The sequence below is a fragment of the Python bivittatus genome, unplaced genomic scaffold, assembly GCF_059951505.1.
Source record: "Python bivittatus isolate LINGU-HERP-01145 unplaced genomic scaffold, Pbiv_v1 ctg000700_np1212, whole genome shotgun sequence".
Classification (NCBI taxonomy): domain Eukaryota; kingdom Metazoa; phylum Chordata; class Lepidosauria; order Squamata; family Pythonidae; genus Python; species Python bivittatus.
Window position 1 is genome coordinate 2,322,156 of NW_028277098.1, and position 23,395 is coordinate 2,345,550.

At 38.6% G+C, this 23,395-nt stretch overlaps 1 protein-coding gene across 1 annotated transcript in view; it reads right to left on the reverse strand.

The window, feature by feature from the left end:
- Nucleotides 1-23,395, reverse strand: part of RXRG (retinoid X receptor gamma) — a 43,795-nt gene that overhangs the window by 18,957 nt on the left and 1,443 nt on the right. Inside the window, exon 2 of the mRNA XM_007439844.3 lies at nt 9,961-10,208. Within this exon, the coding sequence (XP_007439906.3) occupies nt 9,961-10,208 (248 nt within the window). The remainder of the gene's footprint in view (nt 1-9,960; nt 10,209-23,395) is intronic.

Here is a 23,395-nt window from a genome sequence, read left to right on the forward strand (position 1 = left end):
GTCATCAAGCAGACTTCATTCACAGCATATTTGTTAATGTAAGCTTAGAAAATACCTACTATAACCTGGCAATTCAAGGAACACAACTTTGTGCAGTGTGGGGATGAGAGGGGCAGGACAGGGCAAAAAAAGAAAAAGAAGTCCTTTATTTGCCAATTCATATAAACTCTAAATGTCTCTATGCGATGGTAGAATACAGCTTTTCTTTGCTTGGTTCTGCCAACTTTTAATAAAATATCTTATAGTACTAAAACTTCAATCTATATACCTCAAAGCTCTCATTGTGTTTATCTGTACCCTCAAGTTAGCCTAAACGGTACATTATATTGCAACAATTTTTGAATCAAGATACCTAAAATCTGCTAACTTAAAGAATGCATAAAACTCCAGGACCCATTACTCCTGTGGAATTGAAATTTCCACGATGTTCACACCAGTTTTATTCGCAAAGTTATGGCCATTGCAGTGTCCCTGTGGTCATGTAATTGTGATTTATGACACGCCCTGCCAGCTTCCCACAAGCAAAGTCAATGGGGAAGCCGGCAGGAAGTCGGAAGTCATTCTTGCCCTCACTGCTTTTTTGCCCACCCATGGTCATTCTGTTTATCTGTTTAGGTAAGTAAATATTGACTCATTATTGAAGTTTGTTTGCCACTACAATTATTTTTATATTTATGATATATACTCTTCTTATATGATCACAGGATCATCCAGCAATGGAGTAAAAAACTTATGGTCAGCCTAAAATTTAATGTTCATTCTGGTCACATCAGACTGCACTATCTTTCTCTCAAAAGATGACCCAAGGGGTCACAGGGTTGTCTAGTATACTCTTAAAGACCAGATACCTAAACATGGATAAAACCAGGATGTTTATATTTGTCCCAGAAATCTTGTTTCCACTGTGCAATTTTAATAGATCTCAAAAGAACTACCATTCCATGGAAAGTAGTTTGAAGACCACTTTTTAAATTCAGAAGCTTGCATTTTGGGTTCCAGATGCAAGACTGAGTGATAGATTGAATTTATCCTATTACTGTATACAGATGGAAAAATATGTATACTCTACTATCTTAATGCAATATTCTTCATGCACTAATTAATCCATTAATCATTTGAGAAGTCATGAAGCACGAAACAGAGCAACAATGCTACTAAATACTGCATTTTCCCAAAAGGAAGAAATATTGTCAATATTCTTTCTATCCAGCTTCAAAGTCCACTTCTTGCTGTAGTCTGCTTAACATTGCCTAGAGCAACAAGTGGTGGTCATAAAAATAAATATAACTGTGGAAGAATTATTCAAGTTTGTGGAATTTGATTATTGTGAATTCTGTTGTGAATGTACCTGATCTGTACTTGACAGGATGATGCACAAGTCTGAATGTAATTAATTTTCAGAGTTCCATTTCTCTGATTTTTAACATGAACAAATGTACCAAAGAATGTTTTAAAACCGTGTATTACAGGGTAAAACATATTTTAGAAATGCTTGCTTTAGGAAGGAAAATTTAATCACATTTAGGTGAAGCTTCACCCGGAATATAGTGGTGTGAACAGTGGTGGGCCTGCCTAGGCATGTCCATGTGACATCCCTGCTTTGCATTCTTCACAGGCTGCCAGTATGCTTCTGGGTGCAATTAAAGGGGCTGGTTGTCACCTACAAAGTCCTACACGGCAGAGGCCTCAGTCATCTGAGGGACCACTCTTCTCCTGTGATTTCTGCCTGGCCAATAAGAGCTGGGAGAGTGAGCATGCTCCAGGTCCTCTTGATAAACAGTGTCATCTTTGGGGACCAGGAAGCATGCCTTCTCTGTCACAGTGTCTGCTCTCTGGAATGAGGTTCCTCCCAAGAACTGGATGGCTCCCACCCTGGTGGAATTCTGGAGGGTCTTATAGACCTGGCTGTTCTTCCGGACCTTGGAGTAGGATGGATGGAACCTCTTGTTAGATGGGTGGGTCATATTTTGCATATGTTTTGGGGTTAGTTGTCCAGATTTGCCTTATCATATTTTTTATTTCTCTTATTATATTTGTACTTGCTTTTTAGCCACCCAAAATCAGTCTGGAGTTGAGTGCACCGAGGTTGAAACAAACAAACAAACAAACAAACAAACGCTGAAATAAACAGAACAGATTTACCAACACAGGAGAAACTGGTGGAACAGACTGATTGCCAATTCTAAATATTAAACATAAGTTTCTCAAGAAAAGATTTCATGGGCAAGGCACCATAACTTTAGATGAGGTTCTAGAAGCAACTATATTCAGCCAGTTTGGATAAGGAAACAAAAGAGTCACCCTCTGGTGGGGATGGGCGCCATATAAATTTAATAAATAAATAAACAAACAAGCAAATAAAATGGCACTGAATAATTACATGTTAATTTTTTACCCTAGCAGGGCACTTTCAACTAGTATATTTTCAAGGTGGGAGATAAAAAAGTCAACAGCTGTAGTGAGGATGACAGCCCAGGCAAATAGGAACCATTCCTGCAATCTGGCATATATACCAAGAATAAGCACTAGACTACTTCTTGTTCAAGGAGGAAATAAAAGAGAGAAACATTTTACACTAAAATATAACAGGTAGCAGTGTTTTTTCCACATGGAGTTCTTTTTTTTTTTAATAAATTTTTTATTCTTAAAAAACAATCTTATCAAACATTGAGCAGCGAGTCAAAACGGGTTACAAATACAAATATGCATAATCATATTATCATATTACCAATATATCCAAATAAGTATGTATCATCAATAAAAGTAAAACATCACATATTATCTAATTAAACTCCTTAACTTTTTCTATTACTCTTTTTCATATTTACTCTCTAGCCAGGCATAAAATACCTGCCATATTTTATAATATTCAGTATCTTCCTTATCTCTAATCTCCAGTGTCAATCTATTCATTTCTGCACAGTCTAATATCTTCCTTATATTTTCATCATTTGGTATCTTTTCCCCTTTCCACTTCTGAGCAAATGCAATTCTAGCTGCAGTCAAAACATGGATAATCAAATATATATCTTCTTTACTATAATTTTCTGGTATCATTCCTAATAGGAATATCTCTGGCTTCATTTCTATGTATTGAAGTGTCATTCTTTCTAGCCATTCACGTATTTTCATCCAATATTTTTTAGCTTCTGGGCAAGCCCACCACATATGGTAATAGGATCCTAATTCTTGATGACACTTCCAACATTTAGTAGATTTATTCTTAAACATCTTTGCTAATCTTGAAGGGGGAAAATGCCATCTATAGAGCATTTTATAAAGATTCTCTTTGTATGCTGTTGACATTGTCAAAGTATAGTTTTTCTCACATGGAGTTCTTAATAGGAGCAACAACTGAATTATGGGGTGGGAAGGGAAACAAGAATCCATCTGTAGTTTTCAGGAAAACCAGTTAAATATCCTCCAGAGTTGTCCAACCTCTTCTTAAAAATCTTAACAGATGGAGAACACACAATTTCCATAGGTAGACTGTTTTGCTGGTATGCAGATTTTACCTCACAATTTAATTATAATTCTTTTAAATATAATAATTATAGTTATATTGAATTTAATTACAAGAATTATAAGAATGATATATAATTCTTTATATTTAAATGAAATTTAGGTAGCTGAAACTTCTACCATTAGTTCTGGTCCTAGTTTCTTTAGCAATGGAAAATAGTTCCTGTCCACTTTCCTTATGGCACCATCCTGCGTACCTGAACCCCTTAGTCTTCTTTTCTACAGCCTGGATATCTCAAAATCTAATAAAAAAAAATGAAAACATGGAGTTTTAACAGCAGCTTCCCAGCCCAAAGTAGTTTTGATCCTCATTGGTACAAGTCATCCCACTGCAAGACACAAAATTAGTCATGCCTTAGAATTGGAATTCCCTGATCTCTAGCAACTGCTTCAGACAATTGACGTTGGGAAGCAACAGCCACAATCCTCAGGCTGTTCCCCTCTGCAGGTGACAACAGCCTGTTCTGTACCCTGAACCTTGTAGAAAACACTTTCCTGTCGTCAGTGGTGAAACTGTGGGGTCCCCCTCCATTTTCTGTGTTAGTTTTTTATGTGCGTTTAGTTTTACTCTATTGTTATATGGGATGTTTTCTTTATCTTAATAAAAGAAATGTTAAAAAAGATAGGAAGGAAGGAAGGAAGGAAGGAAGGAAGGAAGGAAGGAAGGAAGGAAGGAAGGAAGGAAGGACTGTACTAAGGTTCTTGCATGAAATAGGGAAGCAGTGATTTGTTCTTTATATTGCCCTGAAAGATATCTTGGTTTCCAGTCATTTTGCCTGATTGCAGAAGAGTGGTGGAGACCAGGAGATGGCGGAGCAGTACCACTAGTGGGACCTGCATTCCATCTCTTCCCTCAGGCTCCTCTGGCACCGAGGAGGCCAATACTAGCTGCCAATGGTCTGATTCTACTTGCTGTGACTTTAGGAGGAAGAGCTCTACTTTCCTCCATTCTAGAAGATAGCTCAATACAATCTATACCTGATTGGCAGCTGGGTTTTCTAAAAAGTTTGTAACTGAATTAGGGCCCCTCCCTATGAGGAGTCTCTTGGAAAGCAGCCCTGGACTTCTATGATCTTACAACATTGGCTGAGCTGATTTATTTCCTGCCCAACTGTGTTACATTTGAAATTATAACAAACTTGCTTTTCTTTGAAAGGCTGGGCTGTATATAGGCGGTCCACTTCCTCCTTTGCAGGAACTCTTGGCCCCTCTGCCTCTTGGGATTCAGGTGCATGAGAGAGTCTTTGGAGAGAAAAGTTAGCTTAAGGGCTTTGTAGTATTTTCTTTTTCCAGGTCCAAAGGTAGTATGGAGCAGGGCAGTGATTTTTTGCTCTTTGTTCTCAATGTTTTGGGACTAAGGAAAGGGAAGGTTGGTTTTATTGTCTCCAAAATGCTTATGAGGGCTGGGGGAGTAGAAATTATGGCAATGTGTTTCCTTAGGGCAACTGGTGACATATATTTGACAGATGGGACACAGAACTACTCTAAGTAGCAACAAGGAGAAAGTCATTGAAGCATCTTTAATCGTTATTGCAAATGATCAATATAATCACATGCCTGTAAACTTATAGTCTTCCTGAAAGAAGAGTGATTACTATCATTGTTAGACTTTTTGAAAGAGAGAGAGAGAGAGAGAGAGAGAGAGAGAATGTGTGCAATTGGCCAGCCTCAATACATGGAAGGCCAAGAGCAATTTTAAGTAGCCATTAACTTGAATCTGGACTCCTGCCTTTTTCCTGCACCGATTCTAGGATGCATTTTGATACTTTGAAAAAGAAAGAGGAGGAGGTACAGCTCATCATTTCCAACGTCTAGTGTAGAGGGTGTTGGTGTTTCCTTAAAATTCTTTGCAGTCTGGTTCCTGCATGTTAAGTTCAATGAGGTATGACATTTGGGACAGCAGCTTGAACCCAAATCCATTAGCTTGCTGCTTGCTAATCCCTTAGGACCAGCTGCCTCATCCCATTAGCAGAAAAGCAAATGCAGCACACTTCTTTGAACTACTCAACATGACAGCTTGGCATTACAGCCCTGTTCTGAAAGCCATTTCATGACAACTAGGAGGACCTAAATTTGGTAAACAGAATTGGGGTTCTTTTTGTTTGACTGAGGATCTTCCACACACAAGTGATCCAGCACTGGGAAGAACAGTGTTGAGAAAAATGAATATAAACTTGCTATGCTATCAAAAGAACATAAAAATAAGTTATGACAGTGCTGAAAGAAGAATCCCACCAGGGAAGGGCTCTTGATTTTTGTCATAAGAGTTCTGTCATGGTAAGTCCCATTTATCAAGCTGCATTTAAATTCATCAGGTTTCTGAAACTGAAAGAAAACAAAACTATATTGACTGACAATAGTGTACTTTTATCTTTTTTTCCCATTCCCTTTAAAAAAAACCTCATTCATTTTCTGCTTGGGGTTGAACCACCAGCAACTAATTTCAGATTACAGACTACAAGATTTGCTTTGCATCACTGGTGAATATTTTTTAATATACAGACTTACAATTTTTACTGTTCTCTTCCTCAGGGTTGGTGGGTAGAGGAAAGGGTTACTTTGGGGCAATGGATGCTCAGAAACAAAAATAAAATGTTCCATAGCTCAGGAGTACTCAATCTACAGCGTGAATATTCAAGTTTAGCCCAGTATCCTAGCTGACTCTGTGTTACACACAAAGGTATTTTTACTATGAACCACCCAGAGATGGTAGTATATAAATTAATCTAGATAAAGTATGTGTCTGCTGTTGTTCAGTCATTCAGTCGTGTCTGACTCTTCGTGACCCCATGAACCATATTGCACCAGGCCTTCCTGTCCTTCACTGCCTCCCTGAGTTTGCTCAGTTTCATGCTCATTGCTTCAGTGATGCTATCTAACCATCTCATCCTCTGCTGTCCTCTTCTCCTTTTGCCTTCAATCTTTCCCAGCATCAGGGTCTTTTCCAAAGAGTCCTCTCTTCGCATTAGGTGACCAAAGTATCTGAGCTTGAGCTTCATTGTCAATCCTTCCAATGAGCAGTCAGGGTTGATTTCCTTTAAGATTGACTGGTTTGATTTGCTAGCAGTCCAGGGGACTCTTAAGAGTCTTCTCCAGCACCACAGTTCAAAGGCATCAATTCTTCGGCGCTCGGCCTTCTTTATGGTCCAGCTCTCACAGCCATACATTACTACTGGAAAAACCATAGCTTTGATTATGCGGATCTTTGTCGGCAAGGCAATGTCTCTGCTTTTTAATATGCTATCTAGGTTTGCCATAGCTTTCCTCCCAAGGAGCAAGCGTCTTTTAATTTCATGGCTGCAGTCTCCGTCTGCGGTGATCTTGGAGCCCAAATAAATGAAGTCTGTTACTGCTTCCATTTCTACCCCTTCTATTTGCCAGGAATTGATGGGTCCAGATGCCATGATCTTAGTTTTTTTAATGTTGAGTTTCAAGCCAGCTTTTGCACTCTCCTCTTTCACCCTCATCAAGAGGCTCTTTAGTTCTTCTTCACTTTCTGCCATTAGGGTGGTATTGTCTGCATATTTGAGGTATGTGTCTATTACATGCAAAAAGTGATTTTAAAAAATAAAACCTTGAATGTTATTTCTTGCACTAAAAAACAACACAAGGAGAGGGCAGTTTGAGGAAAAAAGCAGCAAAAGAGAGCAGCTCCACTCTTTTCCTATTTACCATTTCTCCTCTGCAATTTTTCATTTTGCAAAACATTCAGAAATCAGTCATCCTTTAGCAAACATATTCCCTAGAACCACTGACAGGCAATTTTCAGCAGAAGGTTGGAGATCTGACCCACTATGCTTCCGCTCTATACTGTGTGGCTCTTCTACCAAACTGTTCTGCAAAGAGTGACTGTTAGGATATTGCTGCATGAGTTCCCATGAAAGAAAAGACAACACCTCAGGCTTTAAAGCCAGGGGAACTTAAAGCAGAGAAACAGTCTGCTCTCCAGTGGCAGAGGCAGTTGGGAGTCACATGGAATTGGCTGGATTAGCTCTGTTGCAGCTTCCTACCTGGTCCCTCCAGCCATGCTGGCTTACAACTCCCATCTCCCATGACCAGTGATGGAGGATAAATTCACATACTTCACAGTTGAATAAAAACATGAGTTTTTGCATTTTTAATGTTACATAACTGAACCCCAAATGTGACTTCTTTACAAAATCAATGAACCAAAACAGACTGATTCATTCATCTCTACTATCCTTTAGTCAAAACACTCCCAGTTGAATGTCTGCTACACCTGGCAGCAGAATTCTACATAAAAAAAGACATAAACTCAAAAGAATCCCAAGAAATTTACTCTATTCTAGTTTCTTTCCTGATGAAAACATTTCTCAAATATCAAAGGAAGCCATAGGATTTCTTCCCAGGTAAGAGTTTGTAGAATTACTGACCTTTAAGATATTGTTTTTCTTAAGTTTCAGAATCCAAAAACCGATATTATAAAAAATAAGGTTTGACAGCCTACCCAGAAAATAAAAAGTAACCACTTAATTCTGTTCACACTCAACCTCAGAGCTATTCATTTTTTCTTGTGGTGAGATTTTGCTCAGAGGCTATCCAAACGTGTAAGAACTTTACAATGGATAGCTAAAATATTTATGTGTTTACTGTTCTTAAGTAGCATAGTTTATTTCAACTGTCTTAATTTTTTTAAGATTAGCTCTGTTTTTTATAATTTCTAGATTAACTTCGTAACTGTATACAGTATGTTATATGCTACTTACATTGGTTCTAGTGTTTTATAATATGTTATATTTATTTATGTATTGTACTGGCCAATATCAACAACAATAACATTGTATTTCTTTCTCCTAATAGTATTGTCAGTCAAGGCTCAGGCCTGTAGGCCAGACTAAAAGGCTAGGGAACAGTTCCACCAGGGCAGCCAAATAGATTCTGGATATCACCTCTATAAAGGTTTCAGATCTTCAAAATAGTTAGCTTTAACCTCAGTTATCTTCATTGTCAGGAACAATCTCCACCATGGATAAGGGAATGCAGGGATATTTGCCCAAAGAGGGAAGAAGAAAGGCTGCTAGAAAGAAGACTAGCATCTTAGAACGTGACAGTACATACGAATGAATGTTCAGTTTCTCTGTCCCCCTGCCCCTTTCCTTCCCCAGAGATTGTGCTCATACATTGCAATAAGGCACAGTGCTTTTGGGATTTGGCTTAGCATGTTGTGTGAACCCAATCATTTGTGGTTGGGTAATCATCACTTATTGGCCAGTGCAACATGTGAATGCAGCCTATCTAGGCTTAGTCACCAGTTGGGCTTTAGTGTGATGCGTGAAGTCAGGAAGTCAGTAAGGAAAACAGAATCATTCTTTCTCTGGAGGCAGAACCAAGTAGCGTGTGCATTGGGGGAAGGGTGTCTATCCCAGCAGAGACAAGTGAAGCTAAGGAAAGTGGCTACACTGAGAGAGACATAAGATATTCTTGATCTCTGATGGAGGATCAGGCTCAGAGGATCCTGTTAAACTTCACATGCATTTTCTCCCCCTCCTCCTCCCTCTTTGCTTTCTCCCATATCAAGTGTGTGTATGTGTCATCAATGTTTTTTTTTAAACTTTGTAGTGTGTGTCCTTTGCCCCTAAGGTTTTTTTAAAGTTATTTTCTACACACTTCTAGGTTACCTCCCCTCCCTTAAACCTTTCCTTTAATGTATGTATGTGTACTGATCTGTTTTTTCTTAAACTCAAGACAATTAAGAACCATGTATTCCTCATATATCAGACATACAAAGAAGAAAATAATACAACCAATAAAACCACTTAGAAAGCAGCTCAGAGATGAGCTGTTGCAATAAAGAAGTCACAAACTCCTCAGATCAGATCAGACTCTGGTATATTCTGAACCAGCTGCAATTACTGATTTTTTTTTTCAAAGTTAGTTCTAGGGAACATTAGAGTATTCAGCTTAGATATAGCTAGAGATTGTTCCCCTACGGCCAGTCAACATCAAGAAGCAGACCCATTTGGCATATTTGGAGCCACACACCTTGTGATCTTAGCCATTGGTCCCCATACCGAAAAGCATCTGTTATCCCTAGTTTGCTGAGGTCAGTATTTTTTGTCATTCAACACCTATGGAAGAAACTCCCTTAAAAATTAAGAACTTTGGCAAAGAGTGGGTGAGAAAGAGAACAGAAGCTGTAGTCCAATATAAAACTGTAAAGCCTCTTTAGCTTCCACTGCTATTCTTTATGTCCAAATTGCATAACGTTGTATTGATGTAACCTGTAGAAATATAAGAGCAAGGCAGGTGTACATGTGGAACAGAAACAGAACACCTAAGTCTTTATTTAGAAAAAGGAAAGAACTCATAGATAGAAAGAACCCCACACATGGTTTAAAACTATGCTGAGGGTATGAAATACTAATAAAAACACCAATTTTCTTATACCAAACAAAAAGGTTGAGAGCTCATGCCTACCTGTGGGCTGGTATGCACAGCATAACTCATGTCTGGTGGTGAAGTCAAAGGAACAACATGTGACCCAACCGCAGTTGGGATTACCCTAAGTGGACAGCTCGTTGTAGTGCCAGACCCTATGGAGTTCATGGGGGAGGACAGAGTCCCCAGTGCACCAAGAGGTGCTTCCAGATAGTTGGATTTACTGTTTATAGAATTCCCAGTTGGTGACAGATTTCCAGGTACAGAACTGGTATGAACTGGGGAATCTGAAAGAAGAAAGAAAGAGGGTAACTCACAGGGAAGACAACAGCGCATTTTTCCACATCACTTGCTCTCTCATTTCTTAAGCAGAGAGAAGTTCATGAACAGAAGTACAGGGTTTAGTTTCCTTTGGGGAAAAAGAGGACACTGGAGATTTTTGTCACCTTTACCATGTTTGATTATTCACTAGTATTAAAACAGAGAAGTGTAGGAGCAAGAAGAAACCTATAGCAGGCAGCACAACTGCTGATCCTGCACCAGGGAGCATCAGTTTTACTGCAATTTCAGCCACTCCTGTTAAAATTGGCAGCCACTGTCGTTACTTTGTCTGGGTTCATACATTAGGCTAAGTCACTAGACTTTTAAGCATGGTTTATTAAATAAACCACAATGGCTGGTTCATACATACTGTAATGCTAAGTTATATATAACTATGATTTATGTTTACAAACTACAAGTGCTGGGTTCACATATTACATTAAACCAAAAGCAGACACCATCATGGCTTAGCATGATACATGACCCCAATATTTTTGTACTGTTCTGCATCATAGCTCAAAACCTAAAAGTGATGAATGTTACACAGCTGTTTTCTGCCCCTTCCTCAAAAACTGTTGTGTCCAAGCAGCTGAATAAAGATTCTGCTCAAGCATTAAAGATGATACCATGAATTGTTCATTAGATTAGTCTGGCCCATTTTCAATTATCAAGTCCAGCTCATAACTTCTATACATTACATACAAGTGGTGACCTATAATGAGTTGGGAAAATTGCATCTATTTCCACTTTTCCTCACCTATGTTGCTTATTCCTGTATCTCCGATCCTGCTGTTCCCAGCCTTTTGATACTAAGGGCATTCCAACTTATGAGCAATTGGGAAGCTTAAAAAAGATTAGCCTGCATATACTTTATCTCTCCCCTACCCTTTTATTGAATTAATCTGAATTTAGTAGTAAAATGGCAAAGCAAAATCTCTTTCCTTTTTGCAAAAATATATATTAGCATACTCTGTACACATCCCATGTAGCCTGTTCAGTTTTGTTCAACTATAGTAAATACTTTATAAAACATAATCTAAACCTGGCTGTGACATGCCAGATACACACATCTAAACTGTAATAATTTTCCAAATTCTTGCCACCTCCCATAAAAAAATACAAACAGTTGTTAGGGAAGTTTTGGTTCCTTTTCAGCTTTTCAGACCAGACGTTTCATTCCCAAGTGAAATTCTCAAGAGTTATCCCACCTTTAAAGAAAATAACAGCACAGGCAAGACGTGGGAAGATGGGTTACATGCTTTCTGAATTAACCTGAATGAGCAGGCTTTTATAGGAATTCTTCCAGAGTTATTTTAGTGCACAGCAGCTTCTGGAACAACCTTTTCTGATTTTTTTTGGTAAAACTTTTGCTTCAAGGACTAATATGGCTGCTGTTCAGAAACCTTTTTTTTTTTTAATTCAATTTCTTGTGATGGTTGTATCCTAATTAGCCATTTGTGAAGAGTGGATCATTGTGAGAACAAGGCTAATCTCTTATAACACTCAAACAAGTTTTACATTATAAAAACAGAAGTTAAAGTGTATCCAAGAAAATCTGGAACAACTGAAAAAGTCCCTAAATTAAAAGACTAAGTTTCAAACCTATGCCCCCCACACTCCACAGATTTTCCTTTCAGATGGGAAAATCCAATACTGGATTTCTCTTCCAGCCACCCTCCAAGACTGTCTTTCTGTTGCTGGAAAGTCTCAAACTAGGTGTTGCTCGATTGAGGTAAGGCAGGATGTGAGGGGCTTCCAGCCCCCAACAGCTGGTCTCAGTGATTTCCCTACCATTATTCACAATGGAAGGGCAATTTTTGTTTTAATTCAGGAAAGATATGAATTAATATCAATGTCTCTTCCTTTTCACCTCCACCTTGCCAGTCCAATGCTGACAGAACATGTCAGCTGGGGTGTTCATGCATCCAGAGCACTGCAATAGCAGTCAGAATGACTTTGGCCCCTAGTTTCTAAGGTCTGCCATTACAGAGTGTGCTGGGGAGCATTAATCTTCACAAAATGATGTCTTGCCATAATGGCAGCTGATTCTCCATGCTAAACAACTCCTTCATATATAGGACAGGGTTGCTGGGAATGCAGTGTAGGATCCATTTCTTCCAGGTCACTCTAATTTTGATATGTCAGCTTAAACTGCTGTTATTTACATAACTATGAGCTGCCAAATTGCATATGTAAAGGGTTGCTCAGTGAAACTGGTCCTCATCAGATGACATCATGAGGAGAGAAGCTAGTTGGAAATAGGCTCTTTGTGGTTTTAAAGTTTAAACTCTTTAACTGAGTCCCCAAATTAAAAGGCATCCAGGGCGATTCATTAAAAAAGTGAATTCTAGGATGGGGTACCTGCAAATGCTTCTCATTGGTGCCTGCCAAGCTCCCTGCCCACCTGACTTTTAAAAAAAAAAATTCAATAATAAATTGGAATAGTACTCTCACAAAGAGAATAAATTACTTTTAACCAAAATTATACAACCTGATCAGGCTGGACTTGTTCCAAATATATGACAAACATCATAAATTATTTTGAATATTATTGACGACATAAATAAAAACAAAAACAAAAAACAGCCCAGAAGACCCACATCAGCCAAAAACAAAAAACCCAAAACAAAACGTGGCTATGATCTTTCTTGATGCAGAAAAGGCTTTTTAAAAAACGTGGCTTGGTTTTTTATGCTTGCGGTTTTGACAAAGATGAGTTGTGGGACTACTTTTCTCACGTGGTACAGATTATTTATAAAGAACAAAAAGCAAAGACAATCGTAAATGGCTCTTTATCATAACGATGTCCTATACTGAAGAAGACCAGACAAGATTGCTCCCTTTCCCCTCCTTTATTTTTACTGGCCTTAGAACCACAGGCAATGATCATACCTCAGTGAAATCCCAGGAGCTAAATTAACAACATAAAAACATGGATTGAAATTATATGATGACGATGTGGTACTCACATTTACTCAACCTGAAGATTCCTGAGTACTGTTAACGGAACATATACAATAGAGCAATATGGTTTTGTGCCAGGTTATTGGATTAATAAATAAAAAGCTCAAATGCTGACATAGAATTTGGCAAAAGAAGAAGAAGAATACTTGCATCTAATTAAGGGGTTTAACATTACTTTAAAAAAGGTTAAATAATTAGGAATTTGCTTGACAAAAAATACTAGTATATTTAAAATAACTATTTACTGAGTTGGAAAAGAATAACAGTAGATATCTGCAGATGGAGAAAAACTGAACTTGTCTTGGCTGGGAAGAATTGAACATTTTACTAAGACTTAATTTTCTTTCTCAAATTATTTCAATATATATTGAAAAGAAGGCATTAAGTGACTAACATAAGCAAGTACTTTTTTTTTTTTTTTTTTATCTGCGCTCAGTCATTACTGACTCTGCAGTGACTGCTTGGACGAGTCCTTGCAGTTTTCAAGGCAATTGTTTTTCGGAAGTGGTTTGCCAGGGCCTCCTTCCTAGAGCAGAGCCCAGCTGGCGAGCGCAGGAGCCGGGGTTTCCGTTGCTTCGCGCCCTTTTCGGGCGCGCGCGGTTTCGCGCTTACCGGCAACTGCTCCCGACTCCTTTTTGCAAGGCGCCACCAGCATTTTTCCTCCCACCAGAGTGAGAGTACCCATTTATCTACTCACATGAGTTTTCAACCTGTTGGGTTGACAGGAACTGGGGAGGAAACAGGAGCTCACCCTGTTTAACACGAAGGCTGGACTCGAACCGCTGAAGCGTCAGCCATTTCTGGCCGGCAACTTTCAGCGTCATTAAGCCACTGCGCCACCGCGTCCCCCTAAGCAAGTACATATGATCCCATAAAAGACCAAGGATTAAAATCAAAATTTTACAAGATTCAAAAGACCAAGGTGGTCTTTTCCAAACTTAATGTTGTGTTATAATATTAATAGCTTAACATGAATTTCAGAGTGGATTATATCTTATTATTGCCCAGCTACTTCTATGGAAGAGGCAGGACTTCCACTCTGCATAAATATCTCTAGGTTGATGTAAACAAAACTAACAATTTATAAGAGATCATGCAATAATAAGTAATGTATTGAATGTTCAGGAGAAATATACAAAAATAATAATTTTCTCATCTCTTGCTTCATTATTAAATTTTACTTTTACAAAAAGGAAAATACTAAGAAAATCACTCAGTGGAGAGTTAATAATTTGTTCAGAATGCAAGATTTAATTATTAATAAGATGAAGATTGAGACTCTTATTTCACAATGGTCTAGTCTACCTGATTGGTTCCAGTAACTTCAAATAAGTAGCATAGTAGTAAAAGAATTGCGGAAGCAAGGGGAATACTGAGAAACTTGACTGATTGTATGATTAAATGGATGCAGAATTTGAATGCAATGAGAGATGCAACAATGGGAATTTCAGTGCTAGAAAAACATTACATCTACCCCAGATATTATACTTAGATAAAACTGGTACTAGATGTTTTATTGCTGGTACTTTATTCCAGTCCTGATCACTAAAAGGGACAATTCATTCTCTCCAAATTGCTGGAAATGTAACGAGCAGATCAGATTTTTTTTTTTTCATATTTGGCAACAAAAGCTCAACAATTCTGGAAAATATTTAATAATAGAAAGAAACAAAACTTAAAAGTTGAATTCCCATTTCAACCTTCAATATTCTTATTAAACATTACTAAACCATATATCTTTTCAATATATGCTGAATTAGCTTTGTTATATGCTAACTGCTGCAAGGATATTATACGCTTTTTACTGGAAAGGTCATTTGTTCCCTTCCATGAAAAAATGGTTAACCAAGTTGTGGGAATATACTTCGATGTCTAGAATAACTTCATACCTCAAAAGTAAATCTGACATAGAATTCAACTGTAAATCATTCCTAGACTACAACTTCATACATTTATACCACATTTGAAATTTGCTATGTATAAAGGCTATCTTTCAATTTTACAGGATATCTAATTCAGAACAGATTCTCAGTAATATGAATTAAATGTATTATATCTTACAATTCTACTTTATGATTTATACTGTGTTGACCATGGTTCTTGATATTCATTTTTAACTTAGAGCTAATAGTGATCTTTAGTCATTTAATGCAATATAACGTATTCAGTTACTTATAACTACCTAATGATACATTGGAAAACTGTAACCTCCATGACATTTTTACATCTCTTGTATATTCATTTGTATTTTACTTTTTTTTTATCCCTTATTTTTGTCTCTTGTTTGTTTGTTTATATACCTTCTTTACTGACCTAATTTAAAAAAAATGTAAGTCTTCCGTGCTATTTACATTCCATATAATACTAAGCTACAGAGTTTGGTAAGGCTCCCAGGGGGGATATTGTGGTTATTTCTTCGGCTGATCATGCTTACGGGAGAACTTAAGAGAGACAAACAGACAAAGACTTCTTCTTCTGTTCCACATGCAGAATTAAACTTGCCCAGACTCCAGACTCCACTGACTGACAAACGTTTTTAATGTGATTTAGCAAGCTGACCTTTTCTTACCTTTTCTTATACATATTCCCTTTAAATCTGATTTGACTCTTACCTCAGGTGAAAAACACGATCAAAGGAACAATTCCTGCAGTAGATAAATAGGTGGACAGGGCAGGAGGAGAGATGAATGTGCTTGATTTGACTTGCATCTATACCCCAGGAAAGAAGCAGAGGCCAGTTCTGACCTTTCTGTTAAGCAGCCCTTTGTGGAGAAATTAAGTGAAACAAATGTGTGCTATTTCATTTAATGAGGGCATATGAAGATGCAGTGAATTAACCCTATGTCCCTTACCAACCCAGCAAAATTCCCCTCCAAGTAACTTCTTAATTGTCCTAATGTGATGTGGCTTTTACTGTATATAGTATTGTATCGTATCATATCGTATTGTATCATATATGCTTTAGGTATAGAACAGACCTCTGTTACATAGGCAAGAAAGGAGTGAGCCCTACCAGCAACATCTTCTGGCAGCCATGCTTGAACTTTAGCAGAAGACTCTTCCATGTAAGCAACAGCACCCTAAGAATTATCTAAAGGAGACTTGTATGTATGCGTGCATATACAAACACACACACACACACGTACACACAAACCTGCACCCATGTAGGCCTCCTTCTCACAGACACAGGTGTGCAAACACTGAAGGCATGGCCAGCTGGTGTTCCTTGGTTACATTTTTGTTAGATTTCATGTAAACATCATTGGAAACATTCTGTATCCAAGATTTTAAATTATGGGAATTGTAAAGTGATTTTTATTCTTTGAAGTAGACATACACATTGTTTCCTAAGAGGAACAACCTGGAAGGATTATGCTCTTCATGTTTGCTAACATAATTTCTAAGACAATTCAGAGATACATTATTCAGAACATGCACTCTGCTCAATCACCAAAAGGGTAAAAGTGTAAAAAAGAACTGTGAAACAAAACACTGACAAGAGGCAAAAGAACTTCTAGCATTTTCTAAGCAAGCACCCAATGCTCCATTTTCTCAGATTCCACAGATTCCACCAATTTTAAAAAACATTTATAACCTTAGGAAAATGAACTAATAAAAAACTACTGAACATCAACACAATTCTGCAATATATCACTTCTCTTCCTCAGAGAATCTGGATGATGATGTTCACTATCATTAAAACTTACAGCTGTTGACCTTAACATTATATCCTCTTCTTGTACCCCCCTTCCTTGGCATTTTCCCTTCATGGAAAGCTGGGAAGGAAATATGGCAGAGTTTGCGGACAGGGAATTGCTATATTCCTTCACATTCTAAATCACTATGGAAATTTGGAGGCTCAAAGGTAGATTTGGTCTGCTTCAGAAGCATCCCCCTTCAGCCAAATTTAATTCATGATTCAGTAGACCTCATTTCTACCCATAATTTTTGTTAATGTCTTGAGAGATGCACATAATCTATATACTTTCTCTGGTCATGAAACCAGTCTAAGATTATTTGACCTTACCTTTATGCACTGGGGAGCACTGAGGCTCTGAACACAAAGGGGCTTTTTCATATACAGTAGCTCTGCTTAGCCAGCCAATCTAGGCTGATATTCGGCCACACAGAACTTCTTCACCTTACATCTGCCTCTGTTTCCCAGGTCACCTGGTAGACAACACAATATTTGTACTAAACCCACACAGACTCAAGACACCAAATTCCGCAGTCTCTAAAATTACGAGACACCTTCCCTACCTTCTGCGGCCTAAGGTATTAGAACAGTTGTAAGCAAACAAAAATAGCAACCTTGGACTGATTTCAAATGTCTTCTTACCATTCAGTCTAACTCTATAGGGAAAAAGAGAGGCTTCACAGCTGTCCACCATTACCAGAGTGTGGTGTCTACAAAAAGTGGTTTCTGCTGGGGCTCAGGGATCATAGCACCCCATTTGGGCTTTTCCTCTTCCTCCATGAAGATGACCAAGAGGAAGCAATGCTTCCTTGGTTCTGGCCTGGGGAGAATGGCAGCTTGTCGGGACATGATGGTCCAGATCAAGCAAGCAGGCAGAACCCTGACCCAGTTTGGCACTGCAGTACACAGCCTGCTATATCTCACACCATAGCTATGGGAGTGTATTTTGAACATGGAACCTTTTTTGTTTTCCTGGCATCGCCTTAACTAAAAGTACAAGCATCTTTAAAGCAGTGTTTCTCAACCTTAGCAACTTTAAGATATGTGGACTACAACTGCCAGGATTCCCCAGCCAGCATCTGGGAGTTGAAGTCCACATATCTTAAAGTTGCTAAGATTGAGAAACACTGGGCTAAAGACTAATTCCAAAATCAACATTTTGTATGGCTAAGAACATTTATTACAGCTGAATAAATTGTGGGAATTGCCAGGCTGTAGTATTATGGAGTAAAAGCAAAGGAGGGTTAATTCTTTGTTACAGCAAAGAAGGGACAACATGCAAATTATAGGCCTATTAGTCCACTTAGCGCAGTCAGTAAACTTTATGCCGGACTGCTATTTTGGAAATGGAAGAACTGGCGGGACCAAGAAAATATTTTAGCAGAGGAACAAACTGTTTTCAGGGAAGGCCAATCCACTCTTGACATTGCCTGCTTTACAACATTTACTGGGATATGACTAGGCTAGAGCTCTCAGAAAATAACATGTAGTGAATGTAGAATGTCAATCTGACATGACCAGAGTGCCAAATCTTCCTACGATATTAGCAAAAGTTTTAAAAATGGGTAGTATCTGCTTCGTATCAAATTCTGAAGTTCCAAACCCAGAAGGACCTACATCCTGGATTGTTTCATTGCCCTTCCCTTGGCTATGCTAGAAGGAAAATTTTGGAACATGCCCTTCATGGATCATTTCTGTCCTTGCAGTGATAGCCAAGTATAAATTATGTTCTTATCCACTGTACATATCATACTGTAGATACTTCTTGCACAATTACTTGCAGATTTACTGGGCCAGAGAAACCAGTTCTATATTCATTATTTTTGAATAACGGTTCTTACATTACATATAATGTAACCAAATTCTGTGTGGCTGCATATAAAATACAAGAGGAATTGATAACCTCAGTAAGGGTTAAATGGGTTAGAAATAGTCTATTTCTATTTTGATTTTAGCACCAAGATATTTAAATAATGTGCAGTTATTATTTTAATTTGATTAGCTATTTTCTTAGGGTTATAGTTAGAGCTAGGCTTAAGTTATTTTAAGTTTGGTTAGTTCAATAAATTATATAAATGTTAGATTGATTGCTTTATACAGATAGTCCTTGTTTAGTGACCACAATTGGGACCAGCAACTCAGTTGTTAAGTGAAGCGGTCACTAAGTGAAACCATGACTGTGCTTATGATCTTATTTCAGCTTTCCACTGCTTTACAGACCTGCAAAGGCTGTAAATGCAAGGATTGGTCACAAAGTGTCAGTCCTTCCAGATAAACCAGACAGGAAACACAACTAGATGAGCTAATTCTACTTTATTGTAAGGCTACATTAATAGAATCTTGGAAGTCTGAAAGTACAAAACTCCCGCCCTCCCTATTTACCACCTGAGTAGTTAGGGCGTGTCCTTCCTAAGTTTCTTTTTCCGGCCATTGCTCTGTTGCAGACTCCTTTCTCTTTTATCTGATCCTTCCCCAGGCAGCATCTCTTCCCCCCCACCCCATCTTCCAAGGTCACCCTTACATTCCATCACACAAAGTTATTTTTTCATCATTGTTGTAACTGCAAATAGTCACTAAATGAGGTAGTCGCTAAATGAGGACTACCTGTAAAACTAAATAGGGCTCTGAAAGGTTATAGGACCCACAAGATAGCTGTACTATGATGATAGTGACCAGCACAAATCAACAATCAGGTTGCTGCATTTTGGGCCAACTAGAGTTTCTGGGTAGACTTCAAATGTAGTAGTAGCCCCATTGAGTGGACTTCAATGGTATGGAGCTCCATTGCAGAAGTCTAACCTACTCCAGTCTCACCTCATGAATATTTAATACAGTATGTCAAAAAAAGAAAAGACAATTTTTGGTAAATACAAAACATAATTTTGTAAAATTATATTTCTTTAAATATTTAATTCTGCCCCCATTTTGCCATCTTATCTGGCTTCTGTACTAATCATGGAGAAACAAAAGTGAAGTAGACTGAGGTTACAGGGAGGGATACAGGTTCTCCTTCCTTTCTTTATCCCAGATCTGCAGAAACCACTTCTGCACAAGACCCTCAAGTTTGGCATTAGCACTAAAGGAAGCTCAGTTCCTGCTGGCTGGCATGATAGCTTTACAAAACAAAACAAAGCTATTTCACAAAGCTAAATGTAATTCTTTTCCTCATTGCTCTGTCACAAGGTTGTGTGGATTGGACCCACAGCCCGTCAAGATTCAGAAGGATTTTTAGAATAGCCTGGGCAAAGCAGGCACCATCTGCCTTGGCACTTCACTGCCTTGTGAAGTACAGTGGAACCTCGGGTTACGAACGCTTCTGTTCATGAACTTTTCGGGTGATGACCAGCTCCAGCCGCAAAATTTTGCTTTGGTTCACGAACTCCACCTCGGGTCACGAACAGGATCCGCGGCCATTTTCCCTCCCGTGACACGGTCCGCGGCCATTTTTCCACCCCTGACACGTGGTCCGTGGCCATTTTCTGCCCCTGACACGTGGTCTGCGGCCATTTTTCCACCCCTGACACGTGGTCCGCGGCCATTTTCCGCCCCTGACACGTGGTCCGCGGCCATTTTCCGCCCCTGACACGTGGTCCGCGGCCATTTTCCGCCCCTGACACGTGGTCGTAGGGAGGGGGACTCTCCCTCCAAGCAATAGCTGCCTCCCTGTCCTCCACGCCAGAACAGATTAACCGTAATTACATTGAACCTTATGGGAAAATTTGCTTCGAGTCGGGACCAATTCGGGTCGCGACCAGAGTCGCGGAACGAATTAAGTTCGTGAACTGAGGTTCCACTGTATTAGGAAGAAGATAATTTGCCTTGGCTGACCCCATTGTTCCAAGATAGGTGAATTTTGCTCATATGCTACCCATAGATGTAGATCACCAAAGGGCTAAAAAAGTGGCCAAAATTAAGGAACCAAAGCAAGGAAAAGTGGGTGCCACCTTGCAGATCTGCTTTGATCAAATTGCTTATTAATTGAAAAAGGTCCATCAAAGATTTGTATGGCCCTAATTTTAAGTTCTTTTGACTTTCCATGTTGATTATATGCTTCACACTACTCCCTAAGGGATTGCTAACCAGACAGTGAGAGGGCTCAGTAGCTTCAGTGACCTCGTGTCAGCCCTAGAAGGTAAACTAGACTAAGAAACCAATGCCATATAGGTCAGAACTACTTTAATTGTAACAGCTATGGTAACAGAATCACGCAAACTTGAATGTGCTTCCCCCCCCCCCTTTATCTTTGTGTAAACTAGGGAGGGGCTTGTCCGAGAGGTTTTCTTAGATTAGTTTCTTGATCTGTGTTCAAATGCCGTTCAAATGCTGTTGGCTTGGTAGTGGCCCAATTTCAATTTGAAATTGACAGAACATGCAAGCAAGATGTTCTGCTTGTGGTCAGAGACAAGAATGCAAAAACTGGAAATATTAAGGATAAAAATGTAGTGTACGGTTTAGGAAACTGTAATGAAGCAGGAGAATGGCATCAATTTCTGCTAATCCAATGATTTCTCCAGTGCTATTAACAGTCATCAGACAACCAAAACAATGCCTATATAGATGTCATCCCCAGATGGAGTACACAGAAATCGAATTGACTACAGTATATTATTGGTACAAGGAAGTAGAAGAGCTCAATTATAACAGTAAAGACATGGCCAGGGGCTGCTCATGTACAAGTTCCAAGTTAAACTAAAGTGGAAGAAGGAACCCAACCAGTTTTCACAATATAATCGTGAGCGTATATCCATCATTTTCAGGGAGAACATCAGGAATCACTTTGAAGTCCTGAACCTCATGGATAGAAGAACTGTGGAATTAACTTAAAGAAGTTGTAGAGGATGAATGTGAAAAGAGAAACAGCAAAATATAAACTGGATGTTAGAACAAATCGTGGAAATTGCCAAGAAGGGAAAAAAATCCAACCAGGAAAGAAGGAACTTTCAGAGAAGAGACAAAAAGCAGTACTACAACAGCATCTATAAAGAAATTGAAGATGGAAATAGACATGAAAAAACAAGGAAAGTCTTCCAAAAGATCTCTGAACTCAGAAGGAGGTTCCAACCTTGAATAGGTATGCTAGAAGACACCAATGGACAGAGGGTAACTGATTCTCAGGAGGATGAAACAAAGATGGAAGAAGTATATTGAAATTCTGTACAGTGGAGATGTTAACATCCAAGATACCCTAGAAGATATTCTCTACAGTACTTACAAAACCTCTAGTGCTAAAAGTTAAATCAGCACTCCAGATATTCAGAAAGTCAGAAAGCTACAGGAATAGATCGAATATCTGCAGAAATATGACAAGCATCAGAAGAAGAATCAGTAAGGATTCTAACTAAGCTATGCCAGCAAATCTGGAGAATGACATAGTGGCCAACAGATTGGACAATGTCAATCTACATACCAATAGCAAAGAAAGGAGACTTAACAGACTGTGGAAACTATTGCACAATTTCTTTAATTTCACATGCTAGCAAAATAATGTTTAGGATTATCTAACACATATCAGGCCCTACACTGAAAGAAAAATGCCAGATGTTCAAGTTGGTTTTAGAAAAAGTCAAGGAACAAGAGGCATTAATGCTGATGCAAGCTGGATAACTGAAAAAAACTAAGCATACCCCAAATAAATCAATATATGCTTCACTGATTACAGAAAGTCCTTGATCATGTAAAGCTGTGGAATGTCCATAGTAAAATAAGAATCCCATAACATCTCATTCCCCTTATGTGAAACCTAGACACAGGTCAGGAAACATGGACAGAACATGGCAAAACAGACTAGCTCCAGGTTGGCAAAGGAATGATACAAGGCTGTATAATCTCTCCCTGTTTATTAAGCCTACATGCTAAATATTTATTGAGAGAAATTGGATTGGAAGAAGACGACATGATTTTAAAATTGGAGGAAGAAGTATCAATGACCTGCACTATACTGATGACGCTACTCTAATATCTGAAAATGGAAATGAGCTCCAAACTCTAGGTCAAGGAACACAATGGAAAAATGAGAATGATGCTTAAAAATAAAGGCCAAACTAACTGTAACAGGTAAAGCAACCAAACTTAGAATTGATGGTGAAGGCACTGAAGTGGTGGATAGCTTCTGCTTTTTAGGTTCAACTATCAACAGTAATCCTTTTTTAATACACCATTCTCTTACTGGATTACCTATTGTGATTAGCACCATATCAGTCTGAGTCAATTTCTTCCAGAGGTAATCTGGTGAAACTGTCATCACAGCATTTACTGCAATTGTTTCCAAAAACTATGCCTTGTCTGCCTCACGTAGCTCCCAATCTTCACTACTGAAAAATAGTAATGCTGTAATTTTGTGTAACTTTTCTAATGTGGAAAATAGTCATGTGAAATAGGTAATTAGCACTCCCATTTTATAGCTTTTCAGGTTTATAGTCTGAAGATGGATAAGACTGAGCCAAGATAGCTACTTAAGACTCAGTTAGATGTTATGAAATATGCAGAACTGCC